This window comes from Euphorbia lathyris, chromosome 9 (genome assembly GCF_963576675.1).
Source record: "Euphorbia lathyris chromosome 9, ddEupLath1.1, whole genome shotgun sequence".
Taxonomy (NCBI): Eukaryota; Viridiplantae; Streptophyta; class Magnoliopsida; order Malpighiales; family Euphorbiaceae; genus Euphorbia; species Euphorbia lathyris.
The window spans coordinates 28028899-28050104 of NC_088918.1; the positions used below are offsets into that span (position 1 = coordinate 28028899).

General features: G+C 34.2%; 2 protein-coding genes across 3 annotated transcripts; one reads left to right on the forward strand and one right to left on the reverse strand.

The window, feature by feature from the left end:
* Window positions 1–1822: 1822 nt before the first annotated feature.
* LOC136205943 (uncharacterized) lies at window positions 1823–5421 on the forward strand. Its single transcript, XM_065996811.1, has 5 exons — window positions 1823–2086; window positions 2877–3184; window positions 3269–3358; window positions 4403–4740; window positions 4873–5421. The coding sequence occupies exons 1-5, from the start codon at window positions 1906–1908 to the stop codon at window positions 5135–5137; spliced, it is 1182 nt and encodes a 393-aa protein (XP_065852883.1). The 5' UTR covers window positions 1823–1905; the 3' UTR covers window positions 5138–5421.
* Window positions 5422–5527: 106 nt separating this feature from the next.
* Window positions 5528–8105, reverse strand: LOC136205942 (pentatricopeptide repeat-containing protein At2g02980, chloroplastic-like). Of its 2 annotated transcripts, XM_065996810.1 has the most exons (2): window positions 7721–8105; window positions 5528–7558 (listed from the first exon to the last, which is right to left on the reverse strand). In XM_065996810.1, exons 1-2 carry the CDS (start codon window positions 8044–8046, stop codon window positions 5662–5664), a joined length of 2223 nt encoding a protein of 740 aa, XP_065852882.1. In that variant the 5' UTR covers window positions 8047–8105; the 3' UTR covers window positions 5528–5661. The 2 variants fall into 2 exon arrangements, with proteins under 2 accessions (XP_065852882.1, XP_065852881.1); XM_065996809.1 differs by having other exon boundaries at window positions 5528–8105.
* Window positions 8106–21206: the final 13101 nt, after the last annotated feature.

Consider the following 21206-nt stretch of genomic DNA (forward strand, 5'->3'; position numbering starts at 1 on the left):
ATTTGAGAATGGAGGGAGTAACAATGTTAAAATCGAAGGATATTTTTGTCCACTCACATTTATTTGCCAAGTATATATTCTACTTCGTTAATTCTGCAAATAACCTAAATTATTTCAAGTGATTTTCACTGAAATGTTATGTCAATTGAAAGCAGATAATACAGATTGGGTAAAAATTAATACAGATGGTGCGAGTAAGGGTAATCCGGGGACAGCCTCGGTGGGTGGACTAATTCGGGAGTGTATGGGAGATTGGCGAGGTGGATACCTAGTAAACTTAGGGATCTGTTCGGCTTTACTGGCGGAGTTACAGAGTCTGTATTTTGGATTACGATTGGCCTGGGGTAAGGGATTTCGACGAATCATTGTGGAGATGGACTCAAAATCAGTCATATCATTTATGCGTAGTCAAATTATTACAGTTCATCATCCGTTTGTTTGGCTTATACGTGAGTGTAAACAACTAAAGGATAAAGATTGTGAGGTACAATTTACCCATGTATACCGAGAAGGCAATCAAGCCGCTAACTGGATGACAAATTTCACAGGCTCATATGCCCTGAGACATCACGAATGTGGTGCGTCTCCTGCAGGCATCTAAAACATTCTCCTTAAAAACCGATAAAACCTAACTTCGATTCGAATAGTTGTATATTAGAATAATTACTCTTCTCTCTTTTTGTTTTTTTTTCTTCCCTCGAAACCCCTTCATCATCCAAAAAAAATTGAAAGCAAATAAAAAATCTTTATCTTGGCTATAATTCTGAAATTTCTCATCTCGTGCAGTATTTTTTTTTTTTTCTAAATTCGGAACAGATTAATTACAATAAAACTTCTCCTTGCCACCACAACTTCAACAATAATATCAAAAAAATATCTTCCAACTTTAAATATGTTACCAAAACATTTTTCTTCTAATATTAAAAATCACATGTACTATTTCATTAAAAAAAATCATAACTTTCGAAGCATAAAATCACAAGGGTTTTTTTAACTTTTTCCTATCTTAAATACTGAATTAATACTATATAAATATTGTTATTTTTGCAATTACATTTTTGGATAAAGTCCAGATCTATCTATTTCACTGGTAAAGAAGTGCAGATTTGTCTCTAACGTATATAATAAATTTTACTCCACAACGTTTCCAAACAGAATCAATTTCACCTCTACCTGAAAGAACATTTGAACATATTAGTTAAACCTTTATTTGACTATCACATTAAACATTTCAAAAAAAATTATCGATAAATTAAAATAGTTTCGTGCATTTTTTTTCAAATGATTTCTAACTGTGTTAATAACGTGGTAAATATTGTAGACAGTTTTTTGTGCAAACTTATACATTGCAGCCTTAATTTTTGACATTTTGGTAGGTCTTTTGTGACTGTGTTTACAATATAGTAAACATTTTAGATATAATTGATGTTTAGAATGTCCAATGTGACTGTTAAATAGCGAGTCAATAACAACAAATCAGTTTATTCAACTTTTTTTTGTTAATGATAAATTTGATCATACTTAGAAACATTGAGAAACTTTGTTTATATTTCATACCTTACAAGTAAACTTGCACTTCTCTAAAAACGATACTTATCTTTTCTCCGTACTATTTTAATTATTTTCAGAAAAGAAAAATCTGCCATTCTCATTAAAAGCCCGATACATAAACCATATGAGGCTTTTGGCCCAATTCTAGGAATAATACACAAAGGGCCGGAAGTGGGCCGAAATAAGTACAGAACCAAATGGGCTCATATTTTTGGCCCATTATACTATGGCGTCACCTTCCTCGCAAGCAAAAAAAAAAAACAAAGGGAGAAGGAATGGAAAATTGCTAACTTTTTGTATAGAAAAATTCCATGAAACCATAGTTGCGGAATAGAGGAAGACAGAGAAAGAGAAATGGATGATAACCTGTTTGAAGGCCTACCTCCTCCTTCTAATCAGCAGCAGCAAAACAAACAAGTAGAAGAAAACACTTCAATTCATAGAAAACCATCTCCTCCACCAGCTCCGGCACCAATTTTGAAAAGTGCCCTCAAGCGCCCCAAGCCAATTGAATCTATTCCGGAGCCACTAGACGGTACCTTCCTTTAACCTTACAAACTCTCGTGATTCTTTTATCTGTCTCCTCTTTTCCTTTCCTACCCCATTCTTTGGGGTTTTGCTTGTTGATTTGTGTTTTCTTGCTTGTGGAAGTGAGAATTGAATTAGGTTTCGCTCCCTTGATAGCAAAAGAGTACTTTCTTCACGTGAATTGAATGTTGTTATGTAGTTCTGCAAAATGCTACAATTTTTTTTTTTTTTTTGTGGTTTTGTTTTTTCCTTGCCCGAATTTCAGTGTTCTTCGGTTGAATAATAGGGGCAGGTGAGAATTAAGGCATAGATATTGATTATTAGATTGTCCATGGCTGGTGCGTTTTTCTGAAGTAAATAGTTGAAGAAACTTGGGACTGATTGCTTGCATTAGGGTTCTGAAGTGTAATTTTAATTTCATAGCTTTTAAGATGAGATTTTTCATCTTTATGTGAAATTGTGATGTTAAATATTCACTTTTGTTGGTCTGATATACTCCGGACATGTTTCCTTGATTTTCTTCCAAGGGCATTGCATAACTGCTAAAAGTAAAAGAAATCCGGGGAAGGAAAGATTTTCTTATGTTGAATTGAATGATTCATAATTTTCAGTTGAGTAATGCAATACCCTTTTTGTTAATAAATGGTGATAGTTCTGAAGATATTAATGTTGAATCTACATTCAATCATCTATTTCTTTGGTTTTGAATTTGATCTTCAAGTTGGTTTTATTATTCACTTATTTTATTTTTGCTTAACTTTTTTAAGTACGAGATCAAATATCTGCTGTCTTGTCAGATGTTGTACCTGAAAAGGCAATTGCAACTGGAAAGAGGTTGAGATTTAAAACGACTACAGATGCCTCTGAGAAACAAGTGATAGAGGCAATGGAGAAGATAGCTTCTCACATTAAGAATCCAGCAAAGTTTGCCAAGGCTTCTAAGCTTGCAATACAGCTAATTCAAGCTGGAAGTGTAAAGCCTGGAACTAGTGACCACTTCTTTGCCATACTTGAGGCTGCAATGTCATCAACCACATCATGTACTGATCCTTCTGTCCGGGCAGATTATCATGTATTGTTCTCAGCAGCTCAGGATGCTGCAGAAGTATGTAGTTTATTTACGATTTGCTGACTTGTTTGGTAGCGGAAAATGTCACTTTGAATATCTTTATGTTTCATTGTTTTGCAGTGCCTCAATAAGAAGCAGAAACATCAATTAGCTACATGGACAATTAGGGCAGTGGTGGCAAATGACTTATTCACTGATGATAGCTTTGTGGTAGGCACTTCTATTCTATTAAAAGGACATTTGTTCTTACTACTTAAATATTAGAAACTAGAAGCAGAAGCCCTATATCATTCTGAAGTAGTTTACTTTTACATAAAGTATATGGAGCTAAATATATGCAAGTCGAAGTACTCATCGTTATCCATATTCTTTTCTTTTATTGCGATTCCATGTAGTTGATCATGGATGCTTTTGGTGCTCTGTTCAGATAGAATTAATAGGAGCATGTGCCATATTTAGGGTATATAGAATTCAGGCAGCTGCCTCTTATGGGCAACTAAGTTGAATATAATATATAGTAAGTTCTGCATTTGGAAAGCTGGTACAATACAAATGAGGAAAATTTCATTGATATGATATTTTTGGTATGTTTTGTGTGCAACAGTTCATATCCTTAACGCTTTGTCCAGGGGAAAATATAATATAAAAGTACTTCAAAATGCATTTATATGAACAAGATAAATTCCACTAGAACGATAGGGGACTATGGAGCAAGACATTTAAACATTTTTATTGTTAGACAATTGATAATCATTAAAAGGCATCAGTTCGTTACATAGTACTTCTGCATGTAATACATAGTTATAACTAAATTTTGTTTCTTAACAATTTGATGGCAAGGATTATGCTTGACTTTGTTGATTGTTCGTTAATTTGTTTGCTAGAAAAACAATTCCTTTGTTGACATCAACGTGTATGCTTAACCTGTGTGATTCAATTGGTTTAATGTTCATGGTCTTTTCTTTTCCCATTATATGCATCTTATTAAATCATTTCTAAATATGAGTTTTAGAGGAATGACCTATTATTTCAGTAAAGCAGTACCTAAGATTTATGAAAAGAAAACTAACACATGTTTATATTTCTCTTTCATTTGGAACATGTGTTTGTCTCAACATTTTTTTTTCTCACCTCTTTTTTTTTTTTTTTTTTCTTGGGTTAAAAGGATATTAATGAGAAAAGAAAGCGACTTCTATCTGATTTGCATGTCAGTTAACTACTTTTAGTGTTAATATCGTGTATGACCTCGTGCAGTTCTCAAAAACAGCTGGACAAGTAAAAGAAGCTATAGCCAACCTTCCAGTTGCTACTGAGGATGATGATATAGAGGAAGCTGCTGCCTTAGAAGACGAGGCTGGAACATCTGATTTATCTTCAGGTCCTTCGGCCGAGGAAAATAAGGAGTCTGATCCATTTGGGCTTGATGCTCTAATGATCCCAGCAAAGAAAGATGAAAAGGCAAAGGGGAAAAAGGAGACACTGGCCAAGATGAGAAAGGAGGACGAGGAAGAGAATAAGAGATTTCTCAAAGCTCAGAGAGAATCTTTAATTATTTGTTTAGAGATTGCTGCACATCGTTACAAAACTCCATGGTAAGCTATATTATGCATCACTGCTACTTCATGAAAACTGTTTTTAATATTTCACATGACTGTTTCATTCTCGCATGGTCAATCATATATGATTTTAGATATTTACGGGCAGATAAAAATGTGTTCTTTTAGGTGCCAAACAGTGATAGACATTTTGGTTAAGCATGCTTTTGATAATGTTGCAAGATTCACATCTCAACAAAGGGATGCTATACAGAAACTTTGGGCTTCTATACGGGAACAGCAAGCTCGCAGAAGGCAAGGGAAATCAGTAAACGGAAAACTGGATGTCACCGCTTTTGAATGGCTTCAAGAAAAATATTCTACTGAGAAAATTAGCATTAGGCGTGCTGTTGGTGGCAGTGGAGATCGTCGTGCCCAACAGTGGCTTGGTTAGCACCTTGTTTCACATTGTAATACAGCAGCAATGATAGTTACACCCTGAAAACACATCGAAATTTTCCACTAAGTCCTTCTTCTAGTGTACCATGGATTGCATTTTAACTCTTTTGTTGTGTAATGTTGTTTCACTTATTTGGGCGGATTTGGTGATTAATTACTTTTTCTGGCCTAAAATCGCGTAACGTGTTGGATTCGGACCGAATTGGTAAATTACCAAATATCCTGGCTCAGATATGTAATTAATTACTTACTTCGGTCTAAATTATGTAATTTGTGAAATTCGGGCTGATTAGTTAATTTCAACGAGGACCATCAACCAAATCAACTCAAAAAACAGACTCAACTCAACTTAAGTCACTGTCAATTTCTTCAATTCCTTGTTTTTTCAATCTTAATTCTATAGAATCCTTAGTTTCTTTAAGAATTCAATAGTTTACCATTTTCATTTAAATTCCAAGTTCTACAATTTCAATTCCTAAGTTTATAATTCTTCAATTTTAACTTCAATTTCTGGTATTGCTACCAATAGTCCCCACAGGAACAGGATCCTTCTCTAAAGTGGTGAAAACGACTACGGTCCCTAACTATAATTACCCTTCCATATAGTTTAGACAGCAGCTTGGTAGCAATGTGGCAATCATCGCAAATTCGAAGATTCTTCATAACCCGAATTGGTGTGCCTGGAGCTGTGCTAATCAGACCAAAAGCCATGGCCAACTTCTCACTGTGGTAGTTAAGTGCAGTTTCTTTCTCTTCCTCATCAATATTCTGTAGCACAGATGATGTGTCTGGTGTGTACCCTGCCTGTTTTAGTTTCTTAATCATCTCATCAAGCATTTCACTGATTTTTCCGATTTGCTGGTGCGAAAAATCTCCCATTTTAAAATCATGAACTGAACCATTTACTTCAATTGAGCTCAGACCTGGTGACTTCTTGATGCCAAAACTCTTCATTGCTTTTCTAACTCCTGCAACATCATTCCATCTATTTGCTGTAGCATATATGTTTGACATGAGAGCATTATAACCACAATGTTGAGGTTCTAACTCAAGGAGCTTTTTTGCTGCTACTTCTGCCATCTCAGGATTTTTGTGAGTCTTGCATGCAGCAAGCAAAGCACCCCATATCACGACCTCGGGTTTCATTGGCATGCTTTCGATCATTGCATATGCTTCATCGAGATGTCCAGCTCGACCAAGAAGATCCACCATACACCCGTAATGCTCAACTTTTCGGATCAAACCGAAGTCATAAACCATTCTCTGAAAAAGTCTTTTTCCTTCCTTTACCAATCCTGCATGACTGCAAGCATGTAGAACTCCAATAAATGTAATGCCATTTGGTTTTATACCTTGTATCTCCATCTCTGCAAACAGTTTTAAAGCTTCATGACCACGCCCGTGGATACCGTAACCAGCCATCATAGCATTCCACATGCAGATGTCTCGAAAGACCGCTTCATCGAACAGCCTCCGTGCTCCATCTATATCTCCGCACTTCGCATACATGTCAACCAGAGCAGTTTTCAGTACAACATCTACTTCAACACCCTGCTTGTCAATGTAAGCATGAACCCACTTTCCCATGTCAAAAGCTCCAGCTTCTGCACATAGAGAGAGAAGGCTAACAAGTGTTACTTCATTTGGTCTCACCTGTCCATTCCTCATCTGTGTAAAGAGATCAAAAGCTTGATGAAAACACTGTGCTTGTGCATAAGCTGCAATCATAGAAGTCCAAGTTATAACATCTTTATTCTCCATGCTATCAAATAACACCCTTGCACTTCTTACATCACCACATTTTCCATACATGTCAACCAAAGCCGTAGCTAAAGCCAGCGACATTCTTGATCGGTTCCTCAAAATATAAGCGTGTAGCCGCTTACCCAATTGTATAGCCCTGACAAAACCACAAGCGATAATCAAACTCAGCATTGTAATCTCGCTCGGAATGACATTTTCCTCAACCATTTGAACAAAAAGCCTTTCACCCTCTTTCACATTATTGCATCTGATATAGCCAGCAATCAAGGCAGTGCAAGAAACAATGTCTTTTTCACTCAACTCGTCAAATAGAACTCTTGCTGAAACTAAATTTCCACACTTGGCATACATATTAATCAAAGAAGCAGCTAAAGCCACACCCAATTTCACATCAATACTATTCCTCACAACATAAGAATGCATTGCTTTCGCCATATCTATGTCCTCAATGGCAGCAAAAATATTAACCATACTAACCAAAGTACTTTCATTCGGCTTAACATTCATTAAACGCATATCTTTTATAAGTTCTAGCCCTTGATAAATCAATTTATTTCGACTATAGCTTCTAATCATAGTACTCCATGAAACAGCATCTCTGTCAAGCATTTTATCAAACACTAGGCGTGCAGATGGTGAGCTCCCACATTCACTGTACATTTGAATCAAAGAATTACTTATAAAAACATCAGAAACAAGTCCATTTTTAATAACAAAACCATGAATCTCTTTCCCCAATTGGGTAATTGAGATTTGACCACATGCTTTGAGAATTAGTGGCACAGTGAAATTGTCTACTTGAATGTCTAGATACCTCATGTAAGCATAGATGTTTAGGGCAATTTTTGGATGGTTGTTCTTAACGTAGGCAGTTATAAGGAGATTGTAGTGAGCTTCAGGACTCGAGGTGGGTGTAAGGGGATTGCAATGGGTTCTAATGAAGTGACCATGGATTTGCTTCAATTGGTGAAGGGAGAAGGAGAGAATCGGAGTGCGAGAAGGGTTTTGGAGGTGGTTGTTGTCATTCTGAGGTGAGAATTGGGTGATTTTTAAGAGGGGAGAAAGAGAAGTAGGAAGTTTGGCAGCGAGCAATGGCATTTTCATGATGCTCGTTATTACCTTTTTATGATCATTTGACATTTATGTTGTTATTGAGGACTTGGCCTTGGCTCCTCCTGTCATTTCCATGACTATTTCACTTCTCAGTCCTCTTCCAGTTTTTCTGCTGGGCATAAAAATGGATAAATTTCATGAACACCGTATAAGAGCAACTCTAGTGTTTGGACGGTACACTCTTCAAACACTCCACCTCACCAATTTCTAACAACTCTCTTCATAGAATAACTCCAACCAAAAATCATATAATATTTAATTTTCTTTACTTTTAATCAATTTACCTATCTTATAATAATAATAAAATTCATTAATGTATTAATATTAAGAGCATCTCCAGGAGACTCTTAGTCCACTCTCTAAAAATAATATAAATAATGACTCTTAGTGATTTAAAAATGACTAAGACATATCATCTTCCACAATACTTCTTATATTTAGTCTTATTTATTATTTTATCATTAAAATTATTAATTGTTGTTATATTTACCAATAGTTTGATGAGAGAGACTCCTCAATAATAAAGTATTAATAAAAAATGACTTAAGAGACACTAAGAGGTGGAGAGAGATTCTCTATTCATAGAGAGGATGAAGATGCTCCTAGTGATTTGAGGGGCCACTAAGAGGCTGTTGGAGCTGATTTTTCATTCTTCCTCAAATTTTTAATTTTAGAGCCAACTTAAAAGCATGTTGGAGATGCTCTAATTGAATAAAAATCTATCAATATTTAATATTAATCGAATAATTATTTATACTTTGAATAATTTATTTAATTTGGATTTAAAAATTAATAGGTAAATATAATTTATTTTTACTGAATTTAATCGATTTTAGTAATTAACAAAAGTGCATTACATTAAGGAAACATGCATTTGAAAAAAAAATGAACAATATAAATGCATTTAATTAAAAGGAAAACATGATTGAAAGAGTAAAATTTTCCGATGTTCAAATAGTAAGGTCGGTGATTCCGAAACGTTTCCAAATGTGCTCAACTAGATCCAATTTTAGTTGAAAATGCATGTTTCTATCGCGGATTTGTAAATCCCTTGTGAGATAAGCAGCAAAATCCGGAATAGGCCCATGTTGAATGTCACCAAAAACTATGGGCTCAGAAAATTCCTCAGTTGGAAAGTTTCTTGAGTATGTGCGCCTCTCATTTTCACCAATCATGTTATGTAATACTCCATTCGTTTTATTTTAGATGTCTTTCTACATAAATATACAGAAATTAAGAAATATGGTAAAAAGACTTTGATACCCTTGCTGAGTCCAGTAATGAAGTCACCAGATAAAACCCATATTATTCATTTAGTTTCATCTTCCTCCCGCCCAAAAAATATTTGACGCATAACTCTACTATACCAAACAAAACCCACGTTTATCCATTGATTTCATCTTCCTCCCACCCAAAAATTATTTCACGCATAACACTCTCTTAGTCTGTTGTCCGCTTAAAATCCATTTTTATTCAACTTGAGTTGCTCAAGACCTTCTCTCTGTTTAAGACCTTGTTCTTCTCTGCTGAACACTCTTGTCTGCTAATAGGAATGCCTCTCACAGAAATTGATTTGAATGTTCAATACACTGATATTGAGCAACCAATAAATTTTGACCTCAATATCATTCCAAATTCACCATTTTCAGATGCAATCAATGGTTCAACTCCTATTCAGGAAGAAGCAAATTCGGATTTTGGTATGTTTTTTCATTTATTATTTGTTGTTGTCATTCCCAATTATTTTAATTCTTCTATATAGGATCAAAATGTGCAAAATATCAGAATCAAAATCATCTTATATGATTTACAATGATTGAATTGGTTTTATAATGATTTACTAAATTGGGTTAAGGCCTTTCTTTGAATTGGGTTTATAAGGAACTTCTTTGAATTGAGTTTATAATGATTGATGGATGTTGCTTCATCTTTTATTTGAAAATTGAATTTCACATATACTGTACTGTCAGGGAAACAAAATTTCCACCATTTGTTGTTGCATATTTTTAGAGCTTATTAGATTAAGGAATATCCACCATTTATGATTTTTTTTTTTAGTTATGTTTATTAGCATATGAAATCAACAGAGTATCAAATCTAGGTTGATAAAAGGGATTTCACATGATTGAATTGGGTTTGTAATTGATTTCATGTTATTTGTGTTTAACAGACATGAATGATGGTGATGAAAATATGGACACATCATCAACTTATAATAGAATAAAAATGATGTTGACTAATGAAAAACGTCAAGCTGTTTATGAAATGTTACTACAAAAGAGTGTCGATGGAAATTGCAAAAACATGTAACAACCATGGTTGCATCATCATTTGGCATCTTAACGCATACTGTTCAACGTATATGGAAACAAGCAAAAGATTGTGGTACAAATGTTGACATCTCGCATCGAAAGACAAAAAAATTATGGTCGGAAGAGAATATAAATTGATTTTGATCAAATTCAGAATATTCCTTTGCATAGACGAACAACTCTTCGATTTTTGTCTTCTTCTATCAACATAAGCACATCTACATTGTTTAGGCGTCTGAAATCCGGGGAGATGTGGCGTCATTCAAATGCTATCAAGCCCATTCTTAAGGAAGAAAACAAAAGATCGAGATTACAATTTTGTTTATCGATGTTTGAAGCAAATACTATACCGCATGAACCAACTTTCAAAGGTATGTATAATATGGTTCATATAGATGAAAAATGGTTTTATATGACCAAAAAATCAGAAAATTATTACTTGCTACCGTATGAAGAAGATTCATTGCGTACATGTAAAAGTAAGAACTTCATCGGAAATGTTATGTTTTTTGGCTGCTATAGCTCGACCAAGGTTAGATACAGAAAGAAATGAGATTTTCTCAGGGAAAATTGGAGTGTTTCCTTTTGTCAATCAAGTGCCTGCTAAAAGAAACAGTGTTAACAGAGCTGATGGGACTATGGAAACAAAGCCAATGACTTCAATTAACAGACAAGTTATAAAGTCCTTTTTGCTTGAAAAGGTACTACCAGCCATCAAGGAAAAATGGCCTAGGGAGCATTCGAATTATCCAATTTTTATTCAGCAAGATAATGCGAAAACTCACATTAGTAATGACGATGTCAGAAAGTAGAGGTGAACTCTCATCTCAAATCAAATGTGATATTGCCTTGGTATAAGAAGTAATTCAATATTTACAGCAACAAGTTTAATTAGTTGTTGCCTCTCCGACTCTTGAATTGAAATGGTAATATTGCTTATCATTTTTTTGATTACATTGTAGGATGCTCTGATGACTTTTTGTTCCACCAAGTTTTCTAATGTTGTAATTAATTATTGTTCTTTCTATCAGTCTGGAATTGTATCAAAGTTGTCGAACTGTTGTTGCTATTTATTTGAATTTCTATTTTAATCTTTTATAAAATGTACAGTTGTGTAATTTATGAAGAAATTGATTGTTTTGTAGCTCGTTAGCCTTGTTCATTCCAATCTTTTCGGTTTGTTTTGGAGTTCGATAGACTTATCAATTCAAACTCATCTAGTGAAACTCCTATTGATCTTACTGACAAGTTATTTGCTCTTACTGTGAATTTTACATATAGGGTGTCTTTCCATCTATTTGTCTATCATTATTTATTTCTAGGTGGCACAGAGATTATTGCAGTTACTTTGACAGATTAAAGTTACATAATCTTTCAAATTCTTGCATCAATAAGACAATGAATCTCAGGGAATGTAGACAAAATATTTGCAAAATTGTATACAACATATTCACATGAATTTGAATTTTTTTAAATGGTAATATTTTGAAGAGTGTGGAATGAATAAGAAATAACAAATGATTAAATATATATATATATATATATATATATTAAGAATGGAAGCATGTAGGATTGGGTTGGGAAGAAAAGCCATGTGATGTGATGAGTGGTAAGAAAAGAGGTGGGGATTTGTGTTTGGTGGATTGAAGGCAATAGCTTCTGATATCTTAATCTTTATTTACAAATATTTTAAATAGCATAACACATATGTATAAGAGAGGGTTCTTTATATTCATTTTACATTTATTCTTCTCATTTTCCTTGTAAAGGTTGATTTTTCTAGTATTAACATATACCTACATTTATTTGTCACTATAGGTGTACTAGTTAAATCCTTGTAAAATACACCTTTTCTATTTTATAATAATTTTCTACTTCACCAGTTATCAACTACTATGCTTTCTCATTATAGTATGTAAAAGTGTCTTGAGTAGATACTTCTAGTAATGTGTCTAATCATAAATGACTCAAAGTTTTGCCTTGGATTGGAGGATTTGATATGCAACAAAATCAAAATGAAGTTGTTAGATTAGATTAATTAATTAATGTTGGGTTGGGTTGGGTGAGATATGATATTTATTCACCAAAGAATGAGCAACATAAGTGACGTTTGTGGCTGTTTGGTTATGAACATATTGGAATATAACAGGAAGATCATAAGCTGTTAATTCATCCCATGACCATTCCCAGAAAGCCTGCAATTCAATTTCAATACCATTAGTTATTTTTAATTAGTTTTTGTATTAATGAGTTGCGAGATTATTGATCATAACTGAATAAGTGGGATTAAGAGAGATGTGGCCGCTGCTATATGTAGTCCCACGGATGTTAGCAATCCAAACATCATAGCCATTATTACCCAATATGAAAGCTAGATACTCATCAGGAGCATTCAGTAACTATGTTGCACCATCCTGCCATCATGAAATTATAAATTCTTTTGGACTAAACATCAGCCATGGATATATCAATTTCATTATTATAGGGATACTAACCGACATTAGACCATGCTGCATAAGAACCGGTCTTGCCGATTGTATCTAATAACTTGCTGATTTTAATGGTATATTTCAATGAATAATTTACAGTCAGTTGTTGCATAAGTTTGCCATATTTTTATGCCAGGTTCCATTTTTGCAAGTTTTGTAGAATTATTGCAGAAAAAGGAATTTCACCTTCCATTTTGAGTAATAACTTCATTGGAGATGATGGTTCTTCAAATACTCTCCACATGATCTTTGTTTTTTTTCTGTTTTAGTCGTCAAAGTAGATTTTCGTTTACTGTAAAAATAGTCACAACATACCGATATTTTAGTTTTTGGCAGCAATGTCCCTTCTTGTATCATAATTCTCTATTATTGTATATACAAAAATCCACTTGATGGTGAGATAATGGATTTTGCTGATCACAGGGTGAAATTAAGTCTCATAAACCATAGTCTTATTGGTTACTGCTACACACACACACACACACACACACACACATATATATATATATATATATATATATATATATGAGATAATATTTCGTTTCATGAATTTTATTTTTTGTTAATGTTATACGCATACTATCAGTACCTTTGTGAAACTTAGTAGACCATGTAGAACATAAGCATCATTAAACGCATTTACTCTTTGAAGCAAGAGAAGTGGTATTATAACAATAAGTTGTGAAAAGTGGCATTTCAGATACCGTTTTGGATAAGGAAAAAGGGGATGTAGGCCTTCTGTATTTACAATCCATGGAAAAAAAACAATGTTAATTTGCACAGAAAAAAATGATGCTATCAGTATTGCATATCTTTGAACAGAATTTTAAGATGAAACCATCTCATTAAGTGAGCTTATGTTTCCTTCCATATAACATGCATCTATTGTCTTGCTGACATCTATGGTTGATCTCTTGTCCACTGATTCAAGTAGAGGGCCGAAGTTATTAAATGAAATGAAAATTAGCAACCGATCCTTTTATTTTTCATGATTTCTATCCCTTCAATTTTGATGAATTATCTTTAGAGTCTAACATAATTTTGAAATAAAACTACATTATCTTCTACCCCATACTTAAAAATCCTTTCAAATTTCTTAAAACCTTTTCTTTCTCTCTTTTTTCCCCGACCCTATGGATTGAATAACCTGAATTCATCTATTTTCCTATCCAACTAAATAAAAGTTTTAGTGTATATTTTCTTCTCTAGCTTTCACAGATCTCTCTAATAACCTGAATTCTAAATTATCGGCACAAGTATATAGAAACTTCATAAAGCAAACATAGAAAGTCTTAAAATAAATAAAACAACGAACAATTATCATTAGGATTAACAACCTCAGGCATGCATAAATTGAATTAACCAAAGCCATGTCATTTATCAAGAAGGCATAAATTGTCACTCCTGCTGCATAAATTACCATGAAAAAATCACATTATGTAACTTCATAAGCTCAAACTCTACTTATGGCTCCTTATGCTCTATTTACCTGGCTTTTCCTTTTAGTCCTGCCTCCATATCTGATCTTTAAAAAGGAAAAAAAGAATAAGCAACTATCTCCAAAACCTTCCAGGCTTCTAATGTTTGGTAATTTTCACCAATATTATTGACAGCTTTCCAATTAACATGGCCCTTTCATGCTCCTTCGGCTAGTAGACCCAGTAGTAAGAAACCTTTGTGTAGAGGTCGGCTTTAGCTTTACTAGACTGAGATCTTTAGCTTGACTCTTTCTCCCTTTCTCTTTTCTTGTGGCGGAATCGTTCACAAGAGAAAGACAATATGTGAATTCAATAGCTATTTTTTCTAGAACACATTCAATGTCATATCTTCCTAAGTTGATTAATATACTCAAAGTAAGGTAGGTAAAGTGGAGGAGAATCCCTTTATTTGTTATGGTGTTACATAGATGTCTTATAAGTTTATGATCTTGCTTGTTGCAGTAGATCTTGTTTAGCAGGAGTTGCTAGACTTTCTTACACAGATGTCTTATAAGTTTATGATCTTGTTTACACCATATAGTGATCATTTGAGATACATGAAGGAACTGATTGTTTGGAGCTCTTTAGCCTTAAAAGAATTCAATCTTTTTCGGCTTGTTAGAGAAGAAGAAGTTGAATTGCTTATCAATTCAATCTCAACTATTGAAACTCCTATTGATCTTCTTTGACTATGAATTTCACATGTAGGATGTCTTTCAGAATCGATTTGTAGGGTATGTTCACTTACTTTACATTTACGATCACCGTTATCATTACGGAATTACCCTTATTTTGTTTCAAATAATTTTTCATATATTTGTCTATCAAAATTTATTTCTAGTTCGAACAGATATTGTTGCAATTACTTTGAATTGGACAATCACAGAGGTAGTCAGGAATCCAAGAGTTTGGAGAAAGTGCAAGATGAAGTTAGAAACCATGTCGAAAACAAAGGAAAAGTAAACTATGAAATCTCAAATTTCCACAAACAATTATATTTTCAACTGCTTACAACCAAACTTAGAGAATTCATCAGTTGCTAAGTACAACAACATCATCCAAATAAAATGCATTATCCAAACCAAATCAACTATAGAAAACAATTCTTATTAAAAAAAAAAAGAGGAAGAACAAAGATCAAATAACAGTCTTCATACAAGAAAAAAATAGCACACCATTCTTCTTTCTTCAACATACTAAATTGTTTAATAGAAACTGGGAATATAAATTCTCAACAGCTCTATTAATGTTTTCTGCAGTTCTTCATTTTCATAAACTTCACATCCTTCCGTTGGAAACTTATTCAGATCGAAAAATCCATGATCAGCAGGGAGATTCAAATCAAAATCATGCGGCACTTTCTTTCTTTTTTCTTCATCCGTTTTTTTGTATGTTTAAACCTTTAGGAGCAATAACTATAAAATTTATAGAGATGAAGGAGAATTCCAATAGTTATGTGAAAATTGGGAGGGAAATTGTTGTAGTGAAAACAAACCAGTTTTGCGATGGTAAAACGTGGGAATGGTGGAGAATTACGTCATTGGAAATATGGGGAATATTAATGACTCACTTATGTAAAAATGGATTACATAAGGGTATATTTGGAAAAAATAAATTAATATATATTTATTAAATCAAAATGACATCCATTGTGAAACCAAAAAAAACTCCCTAAAAAGACATCTAAAATGAAACGGATGGAGTATTACACAAGCATCCATAATATCGTGGAGTTTTTTTATGCCAAGTACGTGTTGGTTCACGTACTATTGCAAATCGGGCTTGAAGTACCCCAAATGCTCGTTCAACATTTTTCTGTGCGCTATCATGCCTTTGTTTGTAACATATTCGTTGAGGGTCATTAGCATGTGGAAAGCTTTTCACAAAAGTAGCCCATTTGGGATAGATACCATCAGTTAGATAATAGCTCATATTATATGTTTTGTTGTTAACAGTAAATTGAACCGCCGGTGCTGTTCCTTTTAAATTATCTTAGAACAAATTAGATCTACTCAAAACATTAAGGACATTATTGGACCTAGCAACACCGAAATATGCGTGCCAAATCTAAAAATCTATTGAAGTGACTGCTTCAAGAATGATTGTTGGATATCTATAATCTCCTCGGGTATATTGCTCCTTCCATGCAACTGGACAATTCTTCCATGCCCAATACATGCAGTCAAGACTGCCAAGCATCCCAAAGAACCCATGGTGTTCCTCGTGCATCTGAATTAAATGTTGTACATCAGCAGCATTAGGCCTCCTTATATACACAGGCTCATACACCTCGATAATAACACAACAAAATTTTTCAGGAACTGTCTCTTCTCATATTTTCAAGAACCGTATATGGTTCTTGAGGATACGGGGTATGAGGAAAGTATCCCGACATCATTGGCTGATTACTTGCTGCATTCACAAAAGGGAAGTAACCGTCGGAATTATAGTACATCGGAGGACTCGAAGCATATGACATATTAGGATCATATTGAAAATTACGTGGAATAGGTCGGATTGGAGAACTTTGAGAATTATAAGTATTTGGGGTCGGGTTTTGAGAATTTGGATTCGATGCATTTTGAGAATTTGGAACGTAAGAGTAATATTGACTGTATTCATCATTGGAATCTGTTGGAACCGGAACAAGGAAACACAGAAATTGACCGAACAAAATAATAGGCAGAGTCGTGAACTATGTCGCTTTCTTTAAGACGTTCGTGGAACTGCCAGAAGGTGCAAGCAGATTAAATTCTGATCGCCTCTAGGATAAAACGGCCCACTCGTAATACGAGTTCGTATTGCACAGTACGAACCCGATCTGTCTACACTCAAATTAATTGCTCAATTTCAATAGTTCTTGAAAGAAAAGAAATTGATATCAAAAGAATAAACAAAATAATAAGAACTAAGAGAGTTGTTCTTTTCTGTGTGTAATTCGACTAAAACACTCATCTATTTATAGTGGATGAGCTGCTCCCAATAGAAAATAAAAAACAAAATATACAACGGCAAAAAAAATCTGTTTTGATATATAAAAGAAGTGATCAAGTGGAGAAGAATTAGGATTGTGGTTGAAGAATAGGAGCAAAAAAGCAAATAAGACCAAAACAACTTTGAATTAAACCATTAATTCAATTCTTTACTTTTTCTTACTCCAACAGACAAAAACGTAATGATGACCTTTTCCTAATATAACTAATAATAATAATAATAATTAAATAATCTGTTTAATGAAAAATTTATTTAATTAAATGAAACTCAAATATCATAGAAAATGTAAGTGTCCAAATATCATAATGATTGTGTGGATCTTTTGACACTTTTCAAAACTTTTGAGGGACTCAAAGTGACTTAGAGATTATTTTGGTCTCAAAAGAAAAATTCATATAAGGGCCTAGCCCAACAATCCCCCACTTGAATTTTTAAAAATTGTTTATTGAGCATAATCATAAGGTCAAGCATAGACAAAGGTATCTTTCGATTTGAACCCTTGCGTAGTGAGTACAATTCAGATTTTACTAAAGTGACTCATAGTCTTGAACTCTATCTCTGACATTGTACCACGCTATAACCTTTTCAGAGTGTACTTCTCGTAGCCCATGCGTTTATGGCCATGCACGTCTATCCCGGTATAATAAATGCTCTAGAGTTTTTCCCTAAACTCATAGGAAGCGGCCTCACTTCCACATTCATATAGGTGAGTCTATCAAAAGTACTCCTGTAGCTATGTACTTCACTCCAAATGGAGTATAGACTTCATTAAGAGTTTCTATTATCTCAACCTCACATCGCTTCAGGATATTCATGCTTGAAATTGCATGATCTAACACATATTACATCACAACTTGTTATTACCCATTGAACCAATTTCTTGGGATCTCCAGTCTATAGGTTGGGTTACTATTGTGTGTAACTCATCAATGTAGGGGCATAAGTCCCATACTCTTTATCGTATTTTGGACTTTCTCTTTAGCTAATCCTTTCGTCAAAGGATCGGCTAAATTCTCTTCTGAGCGTATATGATCCACTCTAACAGCTCCTTTAGTGAGTAGCTCTCTAACAGTGTTGTGCTTACGACGTGTCTGTCGTTTCTTATCGTTGTAATAACGATTATGGATCTTAACAATAGCCGTGGTACTATCGCAGTGGATCAACACTGCTAGAATTGGTTTTTCCCATAAGGGAATCTCAGCTAACAAACTTCTCAACCAACTTGCTTCTTCACTAGCCACAGTTAGTGCAATAAGTTCTGATTCTATAGTTGCTTGAGCTAGAATAGTCTGTTTCTCAGACTTCCATGAAACAGCACCACTAGCTATATTGAAAATATAGCCACTAGTAGCCTTGGAATCATCTGATAAGGTATTCTAGTCAGCATCACTATATCCTTCAAGGACTGCTGGAAACCTTTGATAATGTAATCCAAGTTTCATGGTTCTTTTAAGGTATCTCATGACCCTTTCTATAGCATTCCAATGCTCCACACTAGGTCTACTAGTAAATCTGCATCACGACATACGCGATGTCAGGTCTAGTACAATCAGTCGCATAACGAAGGCTTCCAATTATGCTAGAATACTCTGATTGTCTTACACTGTCTCCAGTGTTCTTAAAAAGTTTTATACTAGGGTCATAAGGTGTACATGCAGGTTTACATTCAAAGTAGTTATATTTCTTTAGAATCTTCTAAATGTAGTGAGATTGATCTAAGGAAATTCCATTTTGAGACCTAGTTATCTTGATGCCAAGAATGACATTCGCTTCTCCTAGATCTTTCATGTCAAAGTTTTCACATAGCATCGACTTAACAGAATTCACAACATGAATATTAGATCCAAAAATAAGCAAGTCATCAACATATAAACATATAATGGTGCAAACACCATTTTCATATTTGTAGTAGATGGATTTATCACTTTCATTCACCTTAAAGCCATTTGAAATAATCAGGTTATCAAATTTTGCATGTCATTGCTTAGGTGCTTGTTTGAGGCCATATAAAGACTTATCTAACTTACATACCTTGTGGGCTTGATCAAAAACTACAAAGCCCTCAGGTTGATCCATATAAACCTCTTCTTCTAATTCACCATTCAAAAACGCAGTTTTAACATCCATTTGGTGCACCACAAGATTGTGTACAGAAGCAATAGCAATCAAGACACGAATTGATGTAATTCTTGTAACTGGTGAATATGTATCAAAGAAATCAACATTCTTTCTTTGTCTAAACCTTTAGCTACAAGGCGAGCCTTATACTTATCAACCGAACCATCAGGTTTCAGTTTCTTTTTGAGGATCCATTTACAACCTATTGGTTTGCAACCTGGTGGTAAGTCTACTAAGTGCCAAGTTTGGTTTGACTCAAGTGAGTCCATTTCATCATTAATGGCTTCTTGCCATAAATCAGCATCTAAGGCGGTTAAGGCTTCTTGAATAGTAAGTGGATCCTCTTTTACTGTGAATGCATAAAAGTCAGAACCAAAGTCTTTAGAGACTCTAGGTCTCTTACTTCTCATAGGTTCAGATTCCTCACTCTTATTTTGCATTATAGGTCTAACGGCAGGCATGTTACTAGATGATGCACCCCCACTATTTCTCAATTTAAAAGGAAATCTATCTTCATAAAAGTCAGCATCATTTGACTCCAAAATAACATGTGCATTCAAATCATAGAACCTATATGCTTTCTATTCACAGCATACCCAATAAATACACATTCATAAGCCCTACTAGCAAGTTTGACTCTTTTAGGGTCAGGAATCCTAACATAAGATAAACAACCCCAAGTTCTAAAATAGGATAGGCTAGGTGTTTTATTTTTCATCAAATAAACAAAAGTAAAATCAGAACAGTCATCAATAAAGGTTATAAAATAATGTTTGTCATTTCTAGTCAATTTTCCATTTAATTCACATATATCAAAATGAATCAACTCTAGAGGTTCAGAATTCCTAACAACAAATTTATGAGGTGTTTTTGTGATTTTTGCCTGACTACAATAATCACATTTAAGAAACTCATTTAAATTCAACTTTGGAATTAATCCTAAGTTACTCATGTTCTTAATGATACGCTTATTAACATGACAAAAACGAGCATGCCAAACATTAAAAGTACACAAGGTGTAAACAGAAACATTCACTTTATTAATCTCAACACTCAACTTAAACATGCCTTCAATTGCATAACCCTTTCTTACAAACATATTATTCTTAGTCAAAGTAAATAAATCTGCCCCTATAGTCTGTGTGAAACCAGCCTTGTTGAGAAGATAGCCCGAAACCAAATTTTTTCTCATTTCTGGAGTATGCATCACATCCTTCAAAGTTAAGGTTTTTCCAGATGTGAAGTTCAATTCCACATTACCAATTCCAGCAACAATAGTGGTATGGGAATCACCCAACAATACTTTCTTATCTTCGGTCACAGCAGTGTATGTTTTAAACATACTTCTATCATATCAAACATGGCGAGAAGTGTTGAAACACCTTTCCACATGATTTTGATTTGACAACATTATTTAAGTATATGATTAAAAATATTCTAAACACACTAAGTTTAAATGCTTTGATTTATTATACTAATGTGTTTGTTCAATGTTAAGTTAAATTGTTTATAAGACATAAAAGATTAAAAGGCTAAAGGCCCAATGTGAGAGTCAAAGCCCAAGTCAAACAGATCAAGACCACTCGTCCCGTGTAAGCAAAACGCTGTCGTTGTTGATAAAACGCAGCTCAGCATGAGAAGGATCGAGAAGACCTTCCTTGACTACTTCAGAACGAAGCTGCTGAGTTGAACGACAAAGAGTACAAGACAGCAGCTGAGCAAGAGCAACTTCTAGACAAAAGTATTTCCACTTCGGGTAAAGTTCAGAAGACACAGAAAGCTGTCTGGTTGACTTT